At 37.6% G+C, this 18,488-nt stretch overlaps 1 protein-coding gene across 1 annotated transcript in view; it reads right to left on the reverse strand.

Moving 5' to 3' along the window:
* Positions 1–4,765: 4,765 nt before the first annotated feature.
* Positions 4,766–18,488, reverse strand: part of LOC104539928 (nuclear factor of activated T-cells, cytoplasmic 3-like) — a gene marked incomplete at its 5' end in the record, with an annotated part of 24,770 nt that continues 11,047 nt past the window's right edge. The window contains one exon of the mRNA XM_010183603.1: positions 4,766–5,332. Coding sequence (XP_010181905.1) covers positions 5,208–5,332 — 125 coding nt within the window. The remainder of the gene's footprint in view (positions 5,333–18,488) is intronic.

Raw genomic sequence — 18,488 nt, forward strand, 5'->3', positions numbered from 1 at the left:
GTGTGTGTGTGGTGTGTGTGTGGGGGGGTGTGTGTGTGTGGTGTGTGGGGGGGGTGTGTGTGTGTGTGTCTGTGTGTGGGGGGGTGTGTGTGTGTGTGTGTGTGTGTGTGTATTTTTATGAATAAATGTGTCAAATGATAAATGTCATATAACAACATTTTTCTGGAGGGAGAGCCCTTATAATGTGAGCAAGCACAGACTACAAACTCTCTTCCAGCTCATACCAGCAGATGTCACAACAATGACAGTAAGGAACTGACACGTTGGTTTAGTGGGTTTTTGTTGGTTTTTTTTTGTTTGTTTTGTTTTGGTGTTTTTTTGTTTGGGTTTTTTTTCAGTTTCCAGACAATATTTTAAGACAACAAGCTTTAATAATAATTAATAATAAACCAACAAAAACTTCACTCTTCACTCCCAATTTGCAGAAACAGCTCAGAGAACTTGTGTAGCTTGACTTCTCAAGGCATTGTAGTGGTATTTTGAGTTTGGCTGGGAGAGATGGCAGGAAGAGGGATAAAAGTCCAGAGGGAACAGGCAGAGGGAAGCAGATAGCGCAGGTGCTGCTGTAGAATACTGTAAGAAAATATGAGAATTGAAAGGCCTTGATTTCTGCCAGCACTTCCTTGGCTTTGGGTCCTAAATGAACAGAAACATCTTTAATTACTAAACTTCAATAAACCCCTCCTTCCCATCTACCTGAAATTACAAAACAGCGTTGTGCAAGGTAGAAATGATGTTTTGACGATGCCTGGAATAAAGCCTGCCCTGTGTAATCCAACAGATACAGGTGTCAGGGCGAGTGTTCAGGGTTACCCATGCTCAGTTTTAAATGGTGTGACTGCATATCCTACTATCTCTCCTATCCTATCCATCTTACTGAATTAGCCATCAGCCTATTTGCATCTGAAAAAAGACTTCAATTGACAGTAAAGTATACACAGTCAATCCATGGATTATTACTAGTGCTGGCACATGCTAATTATATACTGGGTAATCACACTAGAAAACATATGTAACAGCTTTAGCCTTGTGCTATTTTTACTAAAAGTCAGATAAAATTATTTTGCATTCACTTCCTGGCACTGTAACTACCCCTTTCTGTTGTATTTATAGACTAAAAGAAAAAAAAAATTGGTGAAGGTAATCATCGGTGAGGACACGCACTCTAAATAAGAGGCTAATCCTAAACTGGCCCATGTTGTCTCTATGCAATGTGCATAGGAGATCAATTGCTGTATGATCACTGCTCCTTTTCTCTCTTTGGTTAGGAAGGCACCCCTGCCTAAGGCCAGAGCTTTGGCTTCAGTGTTGAATTTGTAACACTTGCATACCTTAATACACCTAGGGATTCCATAGTAAAAGACCTACTAACAAAATGGCAAGGGAGAAGATAATCTTTCCAGTAGCACAAATATCACTGAGATGAGAAACAGCATGTAAGACCCAAATCTGCTGTACCATTTGCAAAGGCATTTCCCTTGGTACTGCCTGATCGGCCAAGATCAGCAATTAATTTAGACTTTGTAGGAATTTTGCATCTATTTCTGAAAGAGTTTAACAGCATCTTGCCTATGATAATATCCTTTCTGGAACAGAAACTGCTGTTTATGATGTGCTCCTTGAATAATAATTTCTGGAATAGTATCTCAAAATAATCTCGTGTTCTTCTAATTGAAACAGTACTTGCAATCATCATTAGTTATGGTGCCAGCTGATACTGTCAGCATTGCTGATCAGCCATTCCATATGCATAGGCTCAATTACAACATAGCTTTAAAACTGTCACTTTTCTTTGAGGAATATTAAATGTCCCCCATGGAACAAGTCACAGCTGAGCACAGCTCTTTACTACTGCATTGGAAACAGCAGTTCCCACTCTGCATTTGGATCTGCATTTTAAATAAATGACAACACATTTACATTCTTTTTATTTATTTGAACACTACGATTTAAGAGGCTAAATGCAAGTTCTTCCCTTTATTTCTGCAAGTAGCACTGCAATCATAACTTACAAAAATGTTTAAAATACAAAATGTACATGAAATTACAATACGAGGCTCTGTAAACATCTAGAACTTAAATCTTTATTGTCCCACATTTTAAATATAAAATTTCAATTTGAACGATTTCCAAACCTCAAGGAATGACATCCATTATTAGTATCAAAAATAGAGTTTCAAAGCTTTGTATCTGAGCAAAACTGTCGTGTTATTTTCATTCTTTGGTTTAAAAAGGACAGCAGTTCAGACTGCGAGTTTATGTTAATTTCAGAAATCACACCCCCCACCCTCCTGGATCAACAGACTACCCCTTAATTTTTTGTTTTTAACATTGATCTTTGACCCTCCTTATAGAAAAGCTACCTTAGCATTAAGGCTTTCCTTCAGGATAATCTAAATTATTAAAAAGTTTGGGAGAAGTATTCAGGGAGAAGAAAGGACTTAAGGGCAAGGAAGTGGATGCCAACAAAATATCAACACTGGCCAGGTTCTGTTGTTTTATTTTTTTGCATAGTCCAATAGAGATTGTGTGCTTGTTGTATTAATAAAATTATAACAAGATTAACAGTCTTTACCTATGTTATCACACAAGCTAAAATAAAATTAAGACCCTTGTATTGAAGCTTTTACAAGGCCAATACAAAACTGTTTTAGTATCCAAAGCTCTATTTTTTAAATTTCATTTTTAAATAGGAAAGCATCTCTATGTCTACAGGCATCAAGGTATTTAAAGGCATCAGAAAATTTAGTGCATAGCAACTCCGGATTGTTTGGGCTCCTATATTTTAGGTACAGTGTGAATTCCAGCTACTTGGAGAACTTGCAAGCAGAGTCTGTACCAGCAGGACAAAGGAGCATAAATCCCATACAGTATGAAAAGCTTTTAAGTTAGAATTCTCATACAAACAATGGTTAATGCAAAAGACCCAATACATGAACGAAAACTGGAACATGCCTCACCACCAGCACAGTCTGCAGACAATTACATAGTTTACAGTGTGGTGTCGTTTTTGGTTTGGTTTTTCTTTTTTAAGTATCAAAAATGTAAGTAGAGTATTTCTGAGCACGTGAATCCTTTTCTAGGATCTTTAACGTAAGTGAGTAGAGGACAGAGTAAAGCACCATTGCTGAGAGGACAATTACAGTATCACACTGTATCAGACTACAGCCCTGACTTTTTTTTCCTGCAAATTTAAAGATTTGCACCATTGAACAATACATTCACAAAAAGGATGCTTAAGAATCCCAGCACGCACATTGTGGCCATAGTTTGCAATAACTATGAAACATCAAGATCGTAGCCTTAGGCTGCAGTCTTACAAGGAAGTATACGATAAAGAGTTGTAATTCACCCACATAATGTGTGGTCTTTTTAAAAGTTCATGATTCAGCCATTACAAAGATGTCATTATAGTTATTTTAATGGTATTGCTTGGGCATTGACTTAAATTTCAGTTTTGCCTGCAAGAGACTCAATGGAAAGTTTTCCCTGTGCCTGTCTGCCAAAATGCAACACGAGTAGAAGCAATGTTTACTCTTACAGGTATTATGACTCAGTAATGGAGACCATTTTACTATAATTTTACTAATCTATAATACTTTTCTATAGAAAGAGGCATGTGCTCCACATGTGCTAAACTACTGAAATGTCCACACTTTGTATGTCAAAATTTTTGAGTGTATTCACTCTTAATTTTCGTTAGAGCATCATGGCTCACCCAAATGAGGAACTAAACCCAACAACTTCACTGTTTTGAGGTTCGGTGTATTTCTGATCTTCGCTGTGATTGTTGTACCCTGTATGTTCCATATCAGAAAGATTTGTAAACGACACTTTCTTCTGGGGAAGGTAAATGTTTGTGACCTAAGGAGGCAGTTGCAGACCCCTCTCCTATGTTTCTAATCACAGAGGCCAGAGATTTTGAATAACCATGTAAACACAGTTTCAAATGTACCAGATGATGTCAGTAAGAGGAATGCATCCTTTGAGGACAGTACAGTTTACTGCTGCTGTGAATCTGGTGTATTTCTTTGGTACCTTCTGCTTCACACATTTACAATTAAAAATGGGCAAGTTATACCACCTAATCACTAATTCATAGTAAATTACTTTTTAGCAAACTCATGTTTATAAGCAGCTTTAATTTAAGGAACTGTAATTGTCATCTCCTTAGGACTTCCAAGTGGCATGGTCAGGCATGCAGCATGTAAAGATACAGGTGTGATCAAATTATTTATTGCATGGAAAACTAGAATGCCACTGAATTGGTGATTTCAAAACTATATTGTGTAGGAATAGGAACACTTAGATCCTCAGCAAATACTAAGATTTCTCCTGTATCTAACATGGCGCTGCTGTTCTTTAATCTAAAATCCTACTGCTCAAATTTAATTACAAATGTAACTTTCTACAAAAAAGCTATTTCACGAAGGAGCCTGTGCTAATAAAGAACAGGAAGATTATCCACAAAGTTATAAAAGTTAAATTTTTGGAATGTTATTTCTATCCCAAACACTTTCATGATGGAATGGTCTTTTTGCAGTCTATCAAGTAACATTTTCAGTTTATAAACAAGTGCAGATCTACATTTGGCTTTGCTTCCTATGAATCTACGAAAGAAAACACTACAGTATTTGTATACACAATGGCTTCCATGGCATTGGCTTCAGGTGACAAGTATGATTTGCCACTGGAAGATTGCATTAAAAAAAAACCCAACAGAAGCTTAAAGGCTTTCCAAAATTACCAAAAGGAGTTAAAAAACATCAGTTACAAACTATACTATCCCTAGTGGAAAGCAGCACACTAAAGATGTGTATTAAATCTTTTTCCACATTCAGTACTGTGAATATTATAAGAGCAAACTAACATGTCCACACATTTGAAGCACTTAAAAGATAAAAGTATTCTATTTAAATGCAAAAAGCAAAGCTTGTTTGTAACTTTAAAACAGTTAAAATATCTGGTGTAGATTCTGTGTGTTCGTTTTAACAAGTCTCTTTACAGCATCTGAGGGAACTATAATTATAAATGCTCTGTCTCTACATCAAAAATGTAACCCACTAAAAGGGTTTTGCAAGGATCCACTGTTCCAGTTCATAAAGGCCACAGAGTTGGAAGCACAGTAAGTCTAAAGAGGGAAGAGGATGAAGAAATATTAGAGAAACTGTTAAGTTTTCATGGATGTCTACTTGGAAGCTTATCAGTTACTGGATTCCATCGGATATTCTTGACTCCAGAGATCCAGGACATGTATGTGCAGACTGGCTGGCTTCTGTTGCTCCATGTGACACTGAGATCTCTGACATATCTCTTCCTATGATCTCATTCACTAAAAAAGAAAAAAATAAATTAAAAAGTAACTGTTTTTATGCTTTCCAAAATGCAGAACTCATCAGTGTATCCCTTTTAAAGAGAAATATTTCAGTGCTAAGCCTCAATACGGTTAAGTAACAGAGGATGAATGAGGAACCAAACTGCAGTAACAGCTGAGCAAGGGAAAAAAAACCCCAACAACACCAGTCCTAGTTTCTCTTAATATTACACTATGTACTTACCATAATCCACGTTGGAGAATACCTAAAACACTTGGACAAAATAAGCACGTACATATTCATGACAGCCAGGTAACAGAAAGGCTCAGCATAGCTTAGTTTAGCACAGATCTCCCCACAGAACTCTCTTGTTTCAAGAATGTTACAGGCACAACAAACAGCTGTAACTCCTGGCTCTTGCAAGCTACTTACAGAACTTCCTCAGAACTTGAATTTGGATTAAAACAGTATTAATATTCTTTTATATACCTGTTTAATTGGCCAGTTTTCTGAGTACTGACATTTCTGAAACCACAGTAGCAAAATCTTCCCTAGTTATCAGTCAACTTTTCTGTAGCGATGAATTAAGACAGACTAATATGTCACTGACATTGTTTGTGTGTCTGTGTGCACGGCATTCAGCAAACACTAATCAACTACTGTTATTTACAAGTGAGGGGCACCACTGTGAATATGACAAAATAGCACAGAAGTTATTAACAATGAGTGCCACTCAAAAGCCTGGACAATTGAGTGCAGTATAACTGAGTTTAGAAGATGACCAAAAAAAAATATTTTAATGGACAAGTGTAAATGCAGTGATAGGAATGGAGATATTCCAAAATGGGTAATGTTAAGTTTTATTAAACTGACTAATCTTCTAAATAGTAACAACAAGCTGCAGATAAATATTAAAATGATAACCAAAATATAAAATACTACTTAACAGAAGAGGCAATCACGTTGTTTTCCATGACTGAGTGGCAGTAGGTATAGAGTATCTGTTACTCAGCAAGACTTTGAATATGCTCAATTATAAAAGAAAAGCCTCTGATGTGAGTTTTGTTAGGACCTTATGTCAATAGACATATAATGGTATCCCTCTGTTGCATAAGGACAATTCCTAGTAAAAGAAAAATGTTTGTTTTGCTAGTAAGCTGCTTCTATTGAAAATCTTAACAGATTTGAAACCTAGACTTGCTCTTCTGTTTTCTGCTGTAACTTTACAGAACAATATTGATACACTTCACCACCCTTCTTAATGCTTCCCTAACTTTCCACTGCAGGATTAACTTCCTACTAACCATTTCTGTTTGGCAGAAGCACAACAAAATCAATCTACAGGTAGTGTAAATTGCTCTTTATGTTTATAGAGTGTTCAACAGTCTGAGCATTGCCTTTTGCTGCAGCAGTTCCATAAGTGAGTCTGAAAGAAAATGTAGTAATATTGTGATGCTCTAAAGTATGCATAACATATATAAAAACAAACTCTGAAAACAAATTTTGTCCATATTCTTTTAGTTTACTTAGGAAAGCTTTAAAACCACTTTGTCATATACCCATATGCAACCATGGAGGAGGCATTTGTTATCTAGAAGTCAGTCAATGGCAGTGGTATTTATTCTCTTGCATAAATGCAAGGACAGTTTGTTAAAAATAGACATTCTGGCAGCCCAAAGGTTCAGTTCAGATGAGCGACGTAACAACAATTCCCTCAAGGATGACAAGATTTGCAATTTACTGGGTACTGGGTTTGAAATAAATAAATAAATAACTCCTTCTTTCAATGACCTTAACTGGCACTGTAACACTGAAAACTGCATTACTTCAGGTAGGATACCATTTCAAGTATGTTTATGTCAACACAATGTGTAAGTAAACACCTGTTAAAAAACAAGATTTGTGGGTTTTTTTTAAACAACATTTAGATACTCACTTGTGAGAACTTTGCTCCAGCAGTTTGTGCCAGGGCCCTCATTAGCTTGCTCTAACTACAGGAGCTCTAACAGCCATTGTCTGCTGTCTGCTACTGAACAGCTGTTTTGTGCAAATACTGCAGCTGTTCAATACTACTAAAACTTTGATGACAGTTACTTCCTTCTAAGTTTTTATAGATGATCTGTATCTGCAGCAGACACCATCAGAACAAACTAGTTTATACTCTCGCAACATTCTGCAGTTCCCACGGGCAAAGGTGTTTATTAACTGAAGAGCATGTAGCCATGCGGCATTAAATTTTCCTTAAATCCCAGCTGGTTTTGTATTTGCTAAAAGTTCTGCATAATTCATTATGTAGAGTATTAAAGTTACAGGTTAGCTTGTGTTGTTTTGGTTTTATTCTTTTATTATTTTTTGAAGTAATCATCAGCTTACAAGAAGCTGTTTTATAGCTCAGTGTGATAGCTCTGTCATAAATTTTTCATTTTACTGTTTACTGGATAACTTTTTTTTGGTAACATTTTTAGCATGTGGCCAATACAGATTTGTCTGGCTTATACAGATTTACATTAGAAACATCTAGCGTTTCTAACAGAAATGCAGTACCTTGTCTACTTCCCAACAGAAAATTCTAGTGGAGTAGTTTTACTTGCCACAGTGATTTTGTTAGAACTGCTTATTTTTAAACCCAACTAATATGTCAGTGTGTGGGTCTTCTTGTTTTGATGGTGGTGTCCATTTGTTTTAACACAAGTGTTTAAATTGGTGTTTTGTCAGTTCCCTGCAGGCCTAAATAAAAGGTCAGAATTCTTTTTCTGCTGTGTTTGGCAAAGGTGTTTTTTCACTTTATCATGGACCATAGCGTCCTGACTTCCTACTTTATACTTTTCAAGAGTGCCCATTTCAGCTATCTGGAAATCCATAAGCGACAAATGGATAGGGAAAGCCTGCAGAATCTGGAAGACTAGACATTGATTTAGATTATGTACAGATGATGGTAAAAGTGCTTGAAAGCAAGCACAGCCTGCAGAAGCTGGCAGCTGAGATCAAAGCGTTCAAACCTTCTGCAGCGCAACAGTCTGCCAGCCAGGGCTGAGACAACCGAGCAGGGCGGCACTGGCAGTGCTGCGGTAACGGGCTCAGTGAGGTGTGGGCCTGCTGCCTGTGCCCAGCGTGCTTGTGAGCGGAGGAAGGGGCCAATGGGGAGAGCGGGGAGTACTGAGCCAGCGTGCAGGCTGGCAGACACAGGAATAGGCATTTAAACCAGGAAAGCAACTTTTCTAGAAAATGCTGGTCTTTCAAAGCCTGAAAAAAGCACATGGTAAAGAAGCCATATTCAATCTTTACCAAAATTAGGCAGCCTAAAAGGCCTTTGGAACCGCTCACTGAAGAGATGTATAACTCAGCTTTAAAGGCAGCAAATAATGAGATGCCTGCATATATCTAAACTGGGAAGCACCCGACACTCTGTCTTCACCAGCATTATCGTAATTAACTTGTCAGTTGTACAAACTGTACTAATTAAAGCAGTTTACACATGTATATCATGTAGTCAGTAAGAAGAGTTAAAACCCAGCATATAAATGCACAAGATTGAAAGTAAAATCATACGGTGTTTTTGTATTAATTTGTGATGGAGAAAATTAGTTTAAAGACAAACAGAAATCCAAAGGTTAGTATTTGAATGCATAACACATTACCTTCTTTCACACAGGGTCAGTCACAGAACATTTAGTGAGATATGGCATGGATCAAAATGCAATGTTTTTTTCATTATTTTTTCTAAATCGGGCTGTGAAATGGAAATTATTTTAAGAACTTTTCTATGTGTAGAATTGACATCTTTGGCAGTTATCCCAGATTTCAGAATTTCAGTTGTTACTGTATTTGCAATAGTTTCACCTTTTTCTTCCCCAGTATTTACACAGTGTAAGCTGGCTGGTCAATTTATATTAATAGTTAGAAACAGATTGTACAGAACAGAATTTAACATGGCAAGGAAAAAACCTTCTGCTACACACGTATTAGACTGCACCCATTAATACCGGTGATACCGTAGTACTGTATTGCAAAGGTTTTTGTGGTGTTTTGTTTTGCATTGAAAAAGTAAGAACATGCTGCACTGAAAAACCACTGAAAGTCATCTAGAAGCTCCAGCCCCTATAACCTTTCAAAAAAATTAAGCAGCATACTAATACCAATACCAGCAGAACAGGGTAGAAGATAACGAGCTCTGACTTTCGGATCTCCTGTGACGCTTGTAAAACAAGAGCACCACATATTCTCTTTCACTGGCCTGTTCCTGCTGTTTTGATTTCACATAGTGTTCTGTTTGCCTTTTTAAGTCCCTACTGACTGCACACCTGGAAGACAGCTGAGCCATTGAGAGTGACAAAACTGGGCCACAGCTCCTTGGAAGCCTCTTTCCCCTGCCTTTATCTTTTAGGCTTTGCCCCTTGGGCACTGAAGACTTGCACTGGGACAGCTGATAAAATAAAGTTATTGCTCCAGCTGTTTGCTGCATTAACAGCCAGACCATTTGTGAAGATATCTTAAAACTGTTGCAATTTGCAATCTAGAGTTTTAAGATAAACTAAAATTAGGTTGAACAGCTCAGCAGTTCATGCAGTGAGTGACATGTGCAGCTACAGGAAGCAATCTGATCAGCTGTTCCAGTAAGGATGTGTCCTGTGAGCAGTACTGACCAACTGCTCAGGAGAAATTCTCACCTATAAGAAGTTATCCATGTTAGCTGATTTAAACAGAACAAAGCTCTTGTGTCATGAAGCATGACGACATCATTAAAACTGGTGCTTTTTAATAATAAGTTGCTGAGTGTTTTGGATACATTTAAAATTCATGGATTAGGAGTAGCCCATTCTTAAAAGAACTAGTGCTTTGATACATGTGTAAGATCTGTGCTTTTTTCCCATTGGTTTAATAAATTCTACAGTGTCACCTAAATTTATTCTCTCAGAGTGAGACCTATCCATAATTTGTCAGTCAACTTGTATACATGTGCCACCTTACAAGCAGTTCTAACACCAGAAGACATTCTTTTTTAAATCAAATGCCAACCAAATACCAGTATGCTTCTAAGTTGCTTTGTACTTAATTCCGCCTACCTCTATGAAAGCTAAGAGACAAATTTCGTACTGGAGCACACAGGAAAATATAAGCAATCCCTGAACCTTTCTGGGAATAGTGCAAGTGACCTCTTTTCCCTTGCAGGAAGCTGGTAATCTACATCTACACTTTCTACAGGACAAGTGAATCTCTAAGAGGCAGTTACCAAGCATTTTAGGTTTTTGTAGGTCAAAAATTATGCCTGAAAGCCTCCCTGGAGCAGGCAAACGAGTTCAGATTACAAACCATTACATATGTATAATGCTTCGTGATGCTTCCCCAGGATGTTCCACCAGCCTCCAACACGTCCTACGGAACTCCCCAGCCAGTTATTCAGCCAGTGCTGAATGGTCCCATTTGGATTTTTCTCCCCGGGGTCTCTTGAGGTCTGTACAAAATTCTATCATCTGCAACATTCTGAGACAGTAAATATCAATTCTTAACTACACAGAGCTGCAGCAACACTTTTTGTATGTGTTGAACTTGCTGCATGACTACTTAGTGAACACTTTTATTATTTTCTCTCCTAAGAACTATTTTCCATTACCTTTTCTGTACCACCCATTGATTTTTATTATCCTTAGCGCACCCTCTTCATTCATTTTTCTGGCTGGAGAGCCCTAGCTGATTCAACATAACTTCTGTTCCAAATCTTTGGTCATGCTAGTTGACCTTAACCAAAACACCCCACAAAACAACAACATGTATGCATCTAATTCTTTTATGACATCAGGAACAAGATGTGGGCACAGAACAGATCTATATATAGCAGCATCTGTTCATTCTCTGCTGGTTTCCCAATTAATCCTAGAATTTATTTGCAATTTTAACACTACAGAGCAAGTTTTCATAGAACTGTCCATTTTAAATTCAAGATGGCTTTAAATGAGTATAGTTCAGAGAGCTTGTCACTGTATATATGGAATTAGGGCAGGGGATTTTTCCTTCCCTTACCCTAATTTCCATTCCTTTATCTAACTGATTTTCTTTAATCACAAGTTCTTCCTGTAGCAGTTTCTAGACAGTCTGTTTCATTCTTCTCAATTAGCTGAGCAGCAGCAATGTCACATATACCAACTTTCAGACCCCTGGCTCCAACTCAGATTTAAGCAAGAGGTTAAATTACAGTTAATTGTTCAACTCTTGCTTACTCTGCCAGAGCTGCTGTCTGGCATGTCATAGAGTTGAGATGAACTGTTCCTGTGTGTTTGTTCTGAAACCTCTTTACTGACAGTTCAACTTCACACAGGTCCTGCAATGTCTCTTTTTCAAAGGACTGTGGCATGAGAATCTCTGCTTCCGCAACTGTGAACCTCAATACAAAAAAGCTTTCTAAGTTCATTTATACAATTTTAACTGGATTCTGGATTTGTCATCTGTTGGCCAGCTTTCACATCTAACCTAATAATTTTCATGTTCTTTTCTGTTTTCTGCATCTGGAAGCAGGCTGCCGTCTCTCTCACTTCAGAGCAGTTGTGCTCTTAATCTGAGCCTTCATGAATAGGCCACAGACTGTTAGCAACTATTTCACCCTTTTGACCATCTATTTTAAAAGTAAGTTTTATTGTTTTCCTATAGTTCCCCTTTTGAAGTTTGTCGCAGTCTGTAATGTTGAAACTGCTACAAAAGTAAGATTTTTTAAAAAAATATTTTAAAGTAATTCTTTAGCAGTTCCTATATGCTTTTTTGGACCAGAGAGCTATTTCCCTTTGTGGGTCCTTCTCATGACTTAAGAGCTCCATGAAGCAGTCATCACACTTACTCATTTTATAAAGGATCACTCAGGTATTCCATTAGTGTATTTCCTGCCTTTGCAGATATTCTGATGTCCTGCAGCACACTATAGTTACAGTTGTTCTCCTGTTCAGCAGTATAATTTAGAGGTTATATTTGTCCCAATTTAAGCCTGGAAGTTACATCTGTAAGCATTCTGTACTGCCAGTTGATACAGCTGGCTTGTCTGAGTTGACATTAAGCATTCTTAAGGTACAGAACCATTCTACTAACTTTCCTGTGTAAGCAGATCTCCTGCATTACTACCAAACTGACTTTCTTTCTTACACCAACTACCCATAATATACATGATTTTAATTTTAAAAAGTGCCACATTTCTCAGTTGTATTCCTTAGGCGTTGGCGTGTAAGCGTATTTCTCTCCGAGTCTGGTTTTCTGTTTGTGTGCCCTTTTTAAAAGGGACGTGTTGGCATACATTCCATAATTCTGAGTCTGGAGTTTGCCGACCTGTGTGTCACTCTTCAGTTGATGATACTGGTATTTGGGGGTTAGGTAATTGAGTTTTCATTTTTCAAGAATTCCTGCTCTTCAAAAATTATTCCATACCTACCAGATTCTGAGTTGCACAAGATATAGTCCAGAATACGGAAACAATATAAGCCATAAATGGTACTTTACCAATTGATTTGCTGTTTTAAGACACAGAAATGTGAATATAGTATAGAAAGTCCTTTCCCTAGTTTTGCCATTCTGAGTAGTAGCTACTTACCTTACTAATAACATTTTGGTATGTAAGGAAAGCAGAACTCAGTCAGTTTTTTGAAAGATGGTAAAAGACCAACATTGTGACTTTAGCTTCATGGGCAAACTTCAGATCAGTCTACACATTGATTGCTTGAGAGTTTTATTAAGGCTATACACAAAGCTTGGTTACTTTACTGTTAACAGTTCCAAATCTACTGTACACTTACAACTATTCCCCTTTCAAAATCTGTAGGAAAAGTGAAGTGTGTTACATGTGTGTGTGTGTGTATATCTATACACACACGCACACGCACATATATATTAAAAGTACAGTAGTTCTTTGGCATTTTAGGCATGTTTGTAAATAAAAGTGAAAAACAGTTCAGAGGAATGAGTATAAACACACACGACCAATATACCATGTGTCAATTCCTGATTTCATTACTACTTAAAAAGAGTCATAGTGCATAATTATCTTGTTTATGTGAAATAAAGAAGCTGAAAGCATCTTAAAAATAAGTCCAGACAATCTTTCACAATTCCAGTGCATATTCAACTAGAAATCTGTTTTTAAAAAATCTGTATTTCTAATACTTAGGACTGTAATACACCACTCTATTCCATCTATTTAAATTAACATTGATTCATCTTTTTAAAAAAGATGCATTCTGAATCTCTCATAGTTAACTTATCTGGCCACTCTACAACCTTGCCCACATTTGGCTTAAGATTTTCATATTTTCTCTTCTGTTTTGGTAGAGCCTACAGCACTCAGGAAGGTCTGTGGCAGCCACATATACTTTAAGTGGAGACTTTCACTGAATGAGCGTACACCTGGTTCACAACTTCTGAATTTCCAACTATTTCAGAATACATAGGTGTCCAATTATAGCAATACTTCAGTCTTACATAGTGCTTTTCACCTGTAGATGTTAAGACTACTAAACCACTTTCCCCTTGCCTTCGTGCTCCAATTTCAAACATTGAAGCATTTCAGTAAGCAGACTCACCCTCTAGATTTTCCACATAGGAGTTGGACATGAGTGCTGAATGTTGAGTCCATTTCTCTGTTGAACCTGATGGCTGGTATTCCAGGTCAGAGATAAAACTGTCTGTGTCAGAGAAGAAGACAGACATAACTACTGACTGGACTAAACCAAGAAGTTACAGTTCACTCAATGAGGAAGTGACTTTCAGTTTTCTTTTAATAGCACTAATTTTAAATCCCCAGTTTCATTCACAGCTACTACACACGTTGACATAAGTGACTATTTAAAATTATCAGAGTGCCTGTTAAAAACAATATCACTTATATGCAGTTACTTCTCAGTTAACAGCCAGAGCCATAAAGGTAATGGTTAATATTTCTGGATGTCTACCTAGTTGTATCATCATAAGTTTTATGCTACATAAATTTCATTTTAGTATGTGTGTTAGTTTAGAATATTCCTCCTGCAACTTTCTCAATCTGCTTTACTTACTGCGGTCAAATTACAAGTTACTGGCTTGTGCTCCGTGACAGAACCTCCACTGAACAAGGTAGGCAAAAGAGTACTAGTAAATAAAACCTTTTTTAATTTTTTCCTATCCTGTAAACACAGGAAACTGTTGCTGTAAGCAGCTGTTAGCTTCCTTTTTTCTTGTCAGACTATCTGAATGTTTTGCCCAAGAAACTGATCTGCAGTCAGGCCACACAGTTTGAAGTGTTGGAAAACTAAGTTCTGGTATCTTGGTATAGGTGGCTCTATTGGACCAAGGCAATGTGAGAAACCAAGGGAGGAAGGGGAGAGCTGTATTCCTCTGAACTGATTCCTGGAGGAAAAAAGTTACTGTAGAACAGCATATGATTTCAGTAAGTGCGTGTTTCTTCAGCTGTGATTAGTGACTATACAGAGCTTCCAGCAGTATACTGGGGTGGGTTTGTGGTTTGTTTGTTGTGTTTTGGGTTTGGGTTTTTTTCATTTGTTTTTGCTTTTCCTGCCCAAGACAGAGCTGCAAGTATAGTAAATTAAGCTTTAATACAATTAACAGAGCTACTCTAGAAACCAGCTCATTTGTGCTTTCTGAATAGAGCCACACATTAGCTTTGCCAGCATGATTTCCAAGCCTTGCTTAGGGATGATTCCTGGAAGAAAAAAAGTCTATTCTCACTCCCCTTCTGGAATTCAAGGAGTTCAAATTACTTTTCTTCAGGTGACTTACGCCTAATTGTTTAAAGCATGAAGTTGTATTTAAATAGGAAGTGGAAAGCATATCTGGGATTCAATGAAAACATCCAGTGCCATTTTGAAGGAAAGGAGTAGATGAAGGACAAATTATTGTCAAATAATAAGATATTAAGAAAAGAACATTTTTCCACCAACTATGGCAGAACGAGCAAGAAAGACACATTTAACTAAAGATCTAATGAATCCAGGGAGATGGGCAGAGAATTACCTTGGGATGAAACAAGTTAATTTATATGGTCAATCCTGTTTAAAGCTCAAGCTTTCAAAGGAGTACACAACAAACACAGTGACAAAAAGCCTCCAGAGAGAGCAGTGGACGTAGTTAATCAGCTCTTTTGAAGAACAGTCACTGCACCACAAATTCTGCATAGCTTACACAGGAAGGATTATCTGTCACTTCAGCAGAGTCATTATTCTGAGCAAATTCACTAATTAATTTCATACATAGAGGGATTCTGAGGTTCTTGATGTCCTAACAAAGCTACTGGCAGTATAGGTTTTTCTTTTATAAATTCCTAATTAAATGTGTCACACACAGCACATGTAACACGTCTCTTGCCAGCAATTCTGGAATGAAGCATGCACTTCCCTCAGGCACACAGTATTTGTTGTTTGTGGAACAGTTAATAAAGCACCAGCCTTTTAATGTGTGTAATTAGTGTAAGGATTTTGTTCTATGCGCACTCGTTAGCTAGAACTTGAGGTCCCAGATAAACATACATTAAAAATAGCTTTCTACCTCATAGTTTTATAAACATCTGAGAAATGCTTTTATTTCCTTAAGCAATACTAAAACGTGTTTTGTATCCAAAGAACAGAACACTAAAATTAAAACTATTAAATTTAAATAGAAATCAAGAAAACTGTCATCCTGTAGATCTATTTAGCTGACTAAAAAGCCAAACTTTTAATGAACCACCTCTTTGTCTTGGCTACTCCTTTATGTAAAGAAAGGTTGAGAAAAACTTTATAACCTCAATTATCTGTACCAGATTTGGATCAAAAGCAGTAAGTCAACTTAAATTAGAGTTTTTTTTTACAGATACAGGTTGTCGGGACCTCTTTTTACAGGAGTCAAGCAATTTCATCTTTTGCAGCACTATCTGATTAAAAATATAGCCTGTGTATCCTTTACTACTACTGAACTGACGCAGAATGTGCAGGCATAGGGACTTAAACTAGAAGATATACTGGTTTTAGAAAAGTACTTTAAAATATTCTAGAATGCATGATTGTTTGCAGTGTCGCTAGAGTAGGTAGCACAAAGTGGATTTTTTTTAAAGAGTCTCTGCAGAAAAGAGGTTTGATAAAATTGTATGGCAGATCATATCAACTGGCTAGGTTTGCTAGTATTGCTGCATCCACCTAGGAAGTGTTTTAGAGGATAATTAGTGAATTACTGTATTCACAGATATAATAAGGATCAGTAAACCTCAAAGAACATGATAGATAGACTGGAGCTTAGACATAGGCCTTCTTTTGTCTCCTCCAGATAGAGCTCTGCCAGCTGTGTTTATGTTAAGAATCCCTGCAGCTACATCACGTTGGTTGGTGCAGTATATTTAGCCTAGTTTTGACCAGCAAGTCAACTCTCCCAAAAAAAATAAGAAAATACCCCAACAACCTGCTGGGCTGTAATTAACCCTCAGTCTTCTCTGCTCTGGAGCAGCCAGCTGACTCTGTTGGTTTGTGATCAAAAGCAGTCACAGGGCAGGCCATGTATGCAGAGGCAAGCTATCCAGGACATGGTGGGTTGCCTTGCACGTTACCATTTCAAGCCATAAGTCTAACTTTGACTAGGTTCAGTGCCAGGTTTACTAGAAATACTCTTTTTTCTTTAATGAACTGGTAAAATAAGGCTGCATGAAACGTTAGGAGAAGTACAGTTTTTCTGTGGACATGATGTTTGTATGGGCAGACTGTGCCTGCAGTCGCAGCACAAGCTCTGCAGTTATTTGGTACAGTAACAAATATTATGATCATGTCATGGTTATGTCGTCATGCTCTGCATTTATATACCATAGTGAAACCAACTCATTTCAGTCCTATATTTACCCCTCTCGCACACAGGAAGCTAGACGAGCCTAACATAGTAAGTGAGCGTGAACCTTAGAGCTAGAGGACACATGCTGCGCAGTGTGGAAGTGTCTAAGCATATTTCTGCCAGTGTCTGAAGGGCATGCTTAACTCCTTCCAGTTCTGCTACTGTTGCAAGCATCTGCACGATGACATAGACATGCCCCTTGCATTCACAGAATCAGTTTCTAACCTCTTCTGATTCTTAAATGGAAATACTCTGCAGTGGTGCGACTAGTTGAGCTTACTGTGAATTAGTTACAAGGTGTTCTGTGGCTCTCAGTGGCAAAAAAAGAGGTTTCATACATTAGCTGGTCATAGATATCTGGGGATTTATCTGAAGTTCTTTATACATCAGCAGTCTGTAACTGCCTTGCTAGCACAGATTTTATGAACACAGTGAACGAATCCACTACAAGATATGGCCATAGCATCCTTTAACTGTTCACAACACCAGATGGAAAACATCATCTTCACCTTTCCTGACCGTTCCAACCTTTTTCATCTATCGCTCCATGTCTGTATCTTCCTCTATTTCATTCATAACACTTCCCATTCCTAAAAGTAGATTCCCATTTTCTTTCAATACCTTTCAGGTTCTGTCTTACCACCTTACTCAATTCCATATCTCCCTGCAGGAGCCCATAAACTTATGAGAAAAATCAGAACTGTAAACTGCTTTTTATTGTTATCTATCTCCATACTGCTTGGGAATACATATATTTAATATACAGAGTACTAAGAAAGGAGGAATTTCAACACAACCTTACTAACAATTTATACTGGTACAATATCTGGAATGCCTTTTCTCAACAGGAATGTTCTGAGAGTTGTGCACAATGCAGGCTAGAGTTCTTGTCACACAATCCATGTCCAGCATGCTGCAAGATGCAACGTTTTGTTTCATGCTTCGGAGACAGTAAAAAAACAAAATGCTTGAGTTTGGAGATGTACATCTTGAGACTGTTTCAGGTTTGAGTTGCACCAGCAAGAGACAGGTTTTGGAGCCACGCTCCTCCATACTAAGCTGGACCCTGGCATTCAGTACTTTTCTGTGTTTGTTAAGACCTTCAGTGTTCTGTTAGCAGGATGCTGCCATAATTAAGAATGACCTGTTAATGCACAAGTTTTAAATACATAGAGAAATACAAAGTACAGTCATTCTCCAATACTTCATTAGCTGCTACCGTGGTTCTCCAGAAGTTAAGCTGAAGCTGCAGTAAAAAACTACCTGTAAAGATGTACAAATTTTCTAGCAAAGATCAGAATAATCTGAGCTTCCCAGAAGAGAATTTATCAACTAGAGACTGATCACAGAACTATTAAA

Source organism: Mesitornis unicolor, unplaced genomic scaffold (assembly GCF_000695765.1).
Source record: "Mesitornis unicolor isolate BGI_N332 unplaced genomic scaffold, ASM69576v1 scaffold6114, whole genome shotgun sequence".
Classification (NCBI taxonomy): domain Eukaryota; kingdom Metazoa; phylum Chordata; class Aves; order Mesitornithiformes; family Mesitornithidae; genus Mesitornis; species Mesitornis unicolor.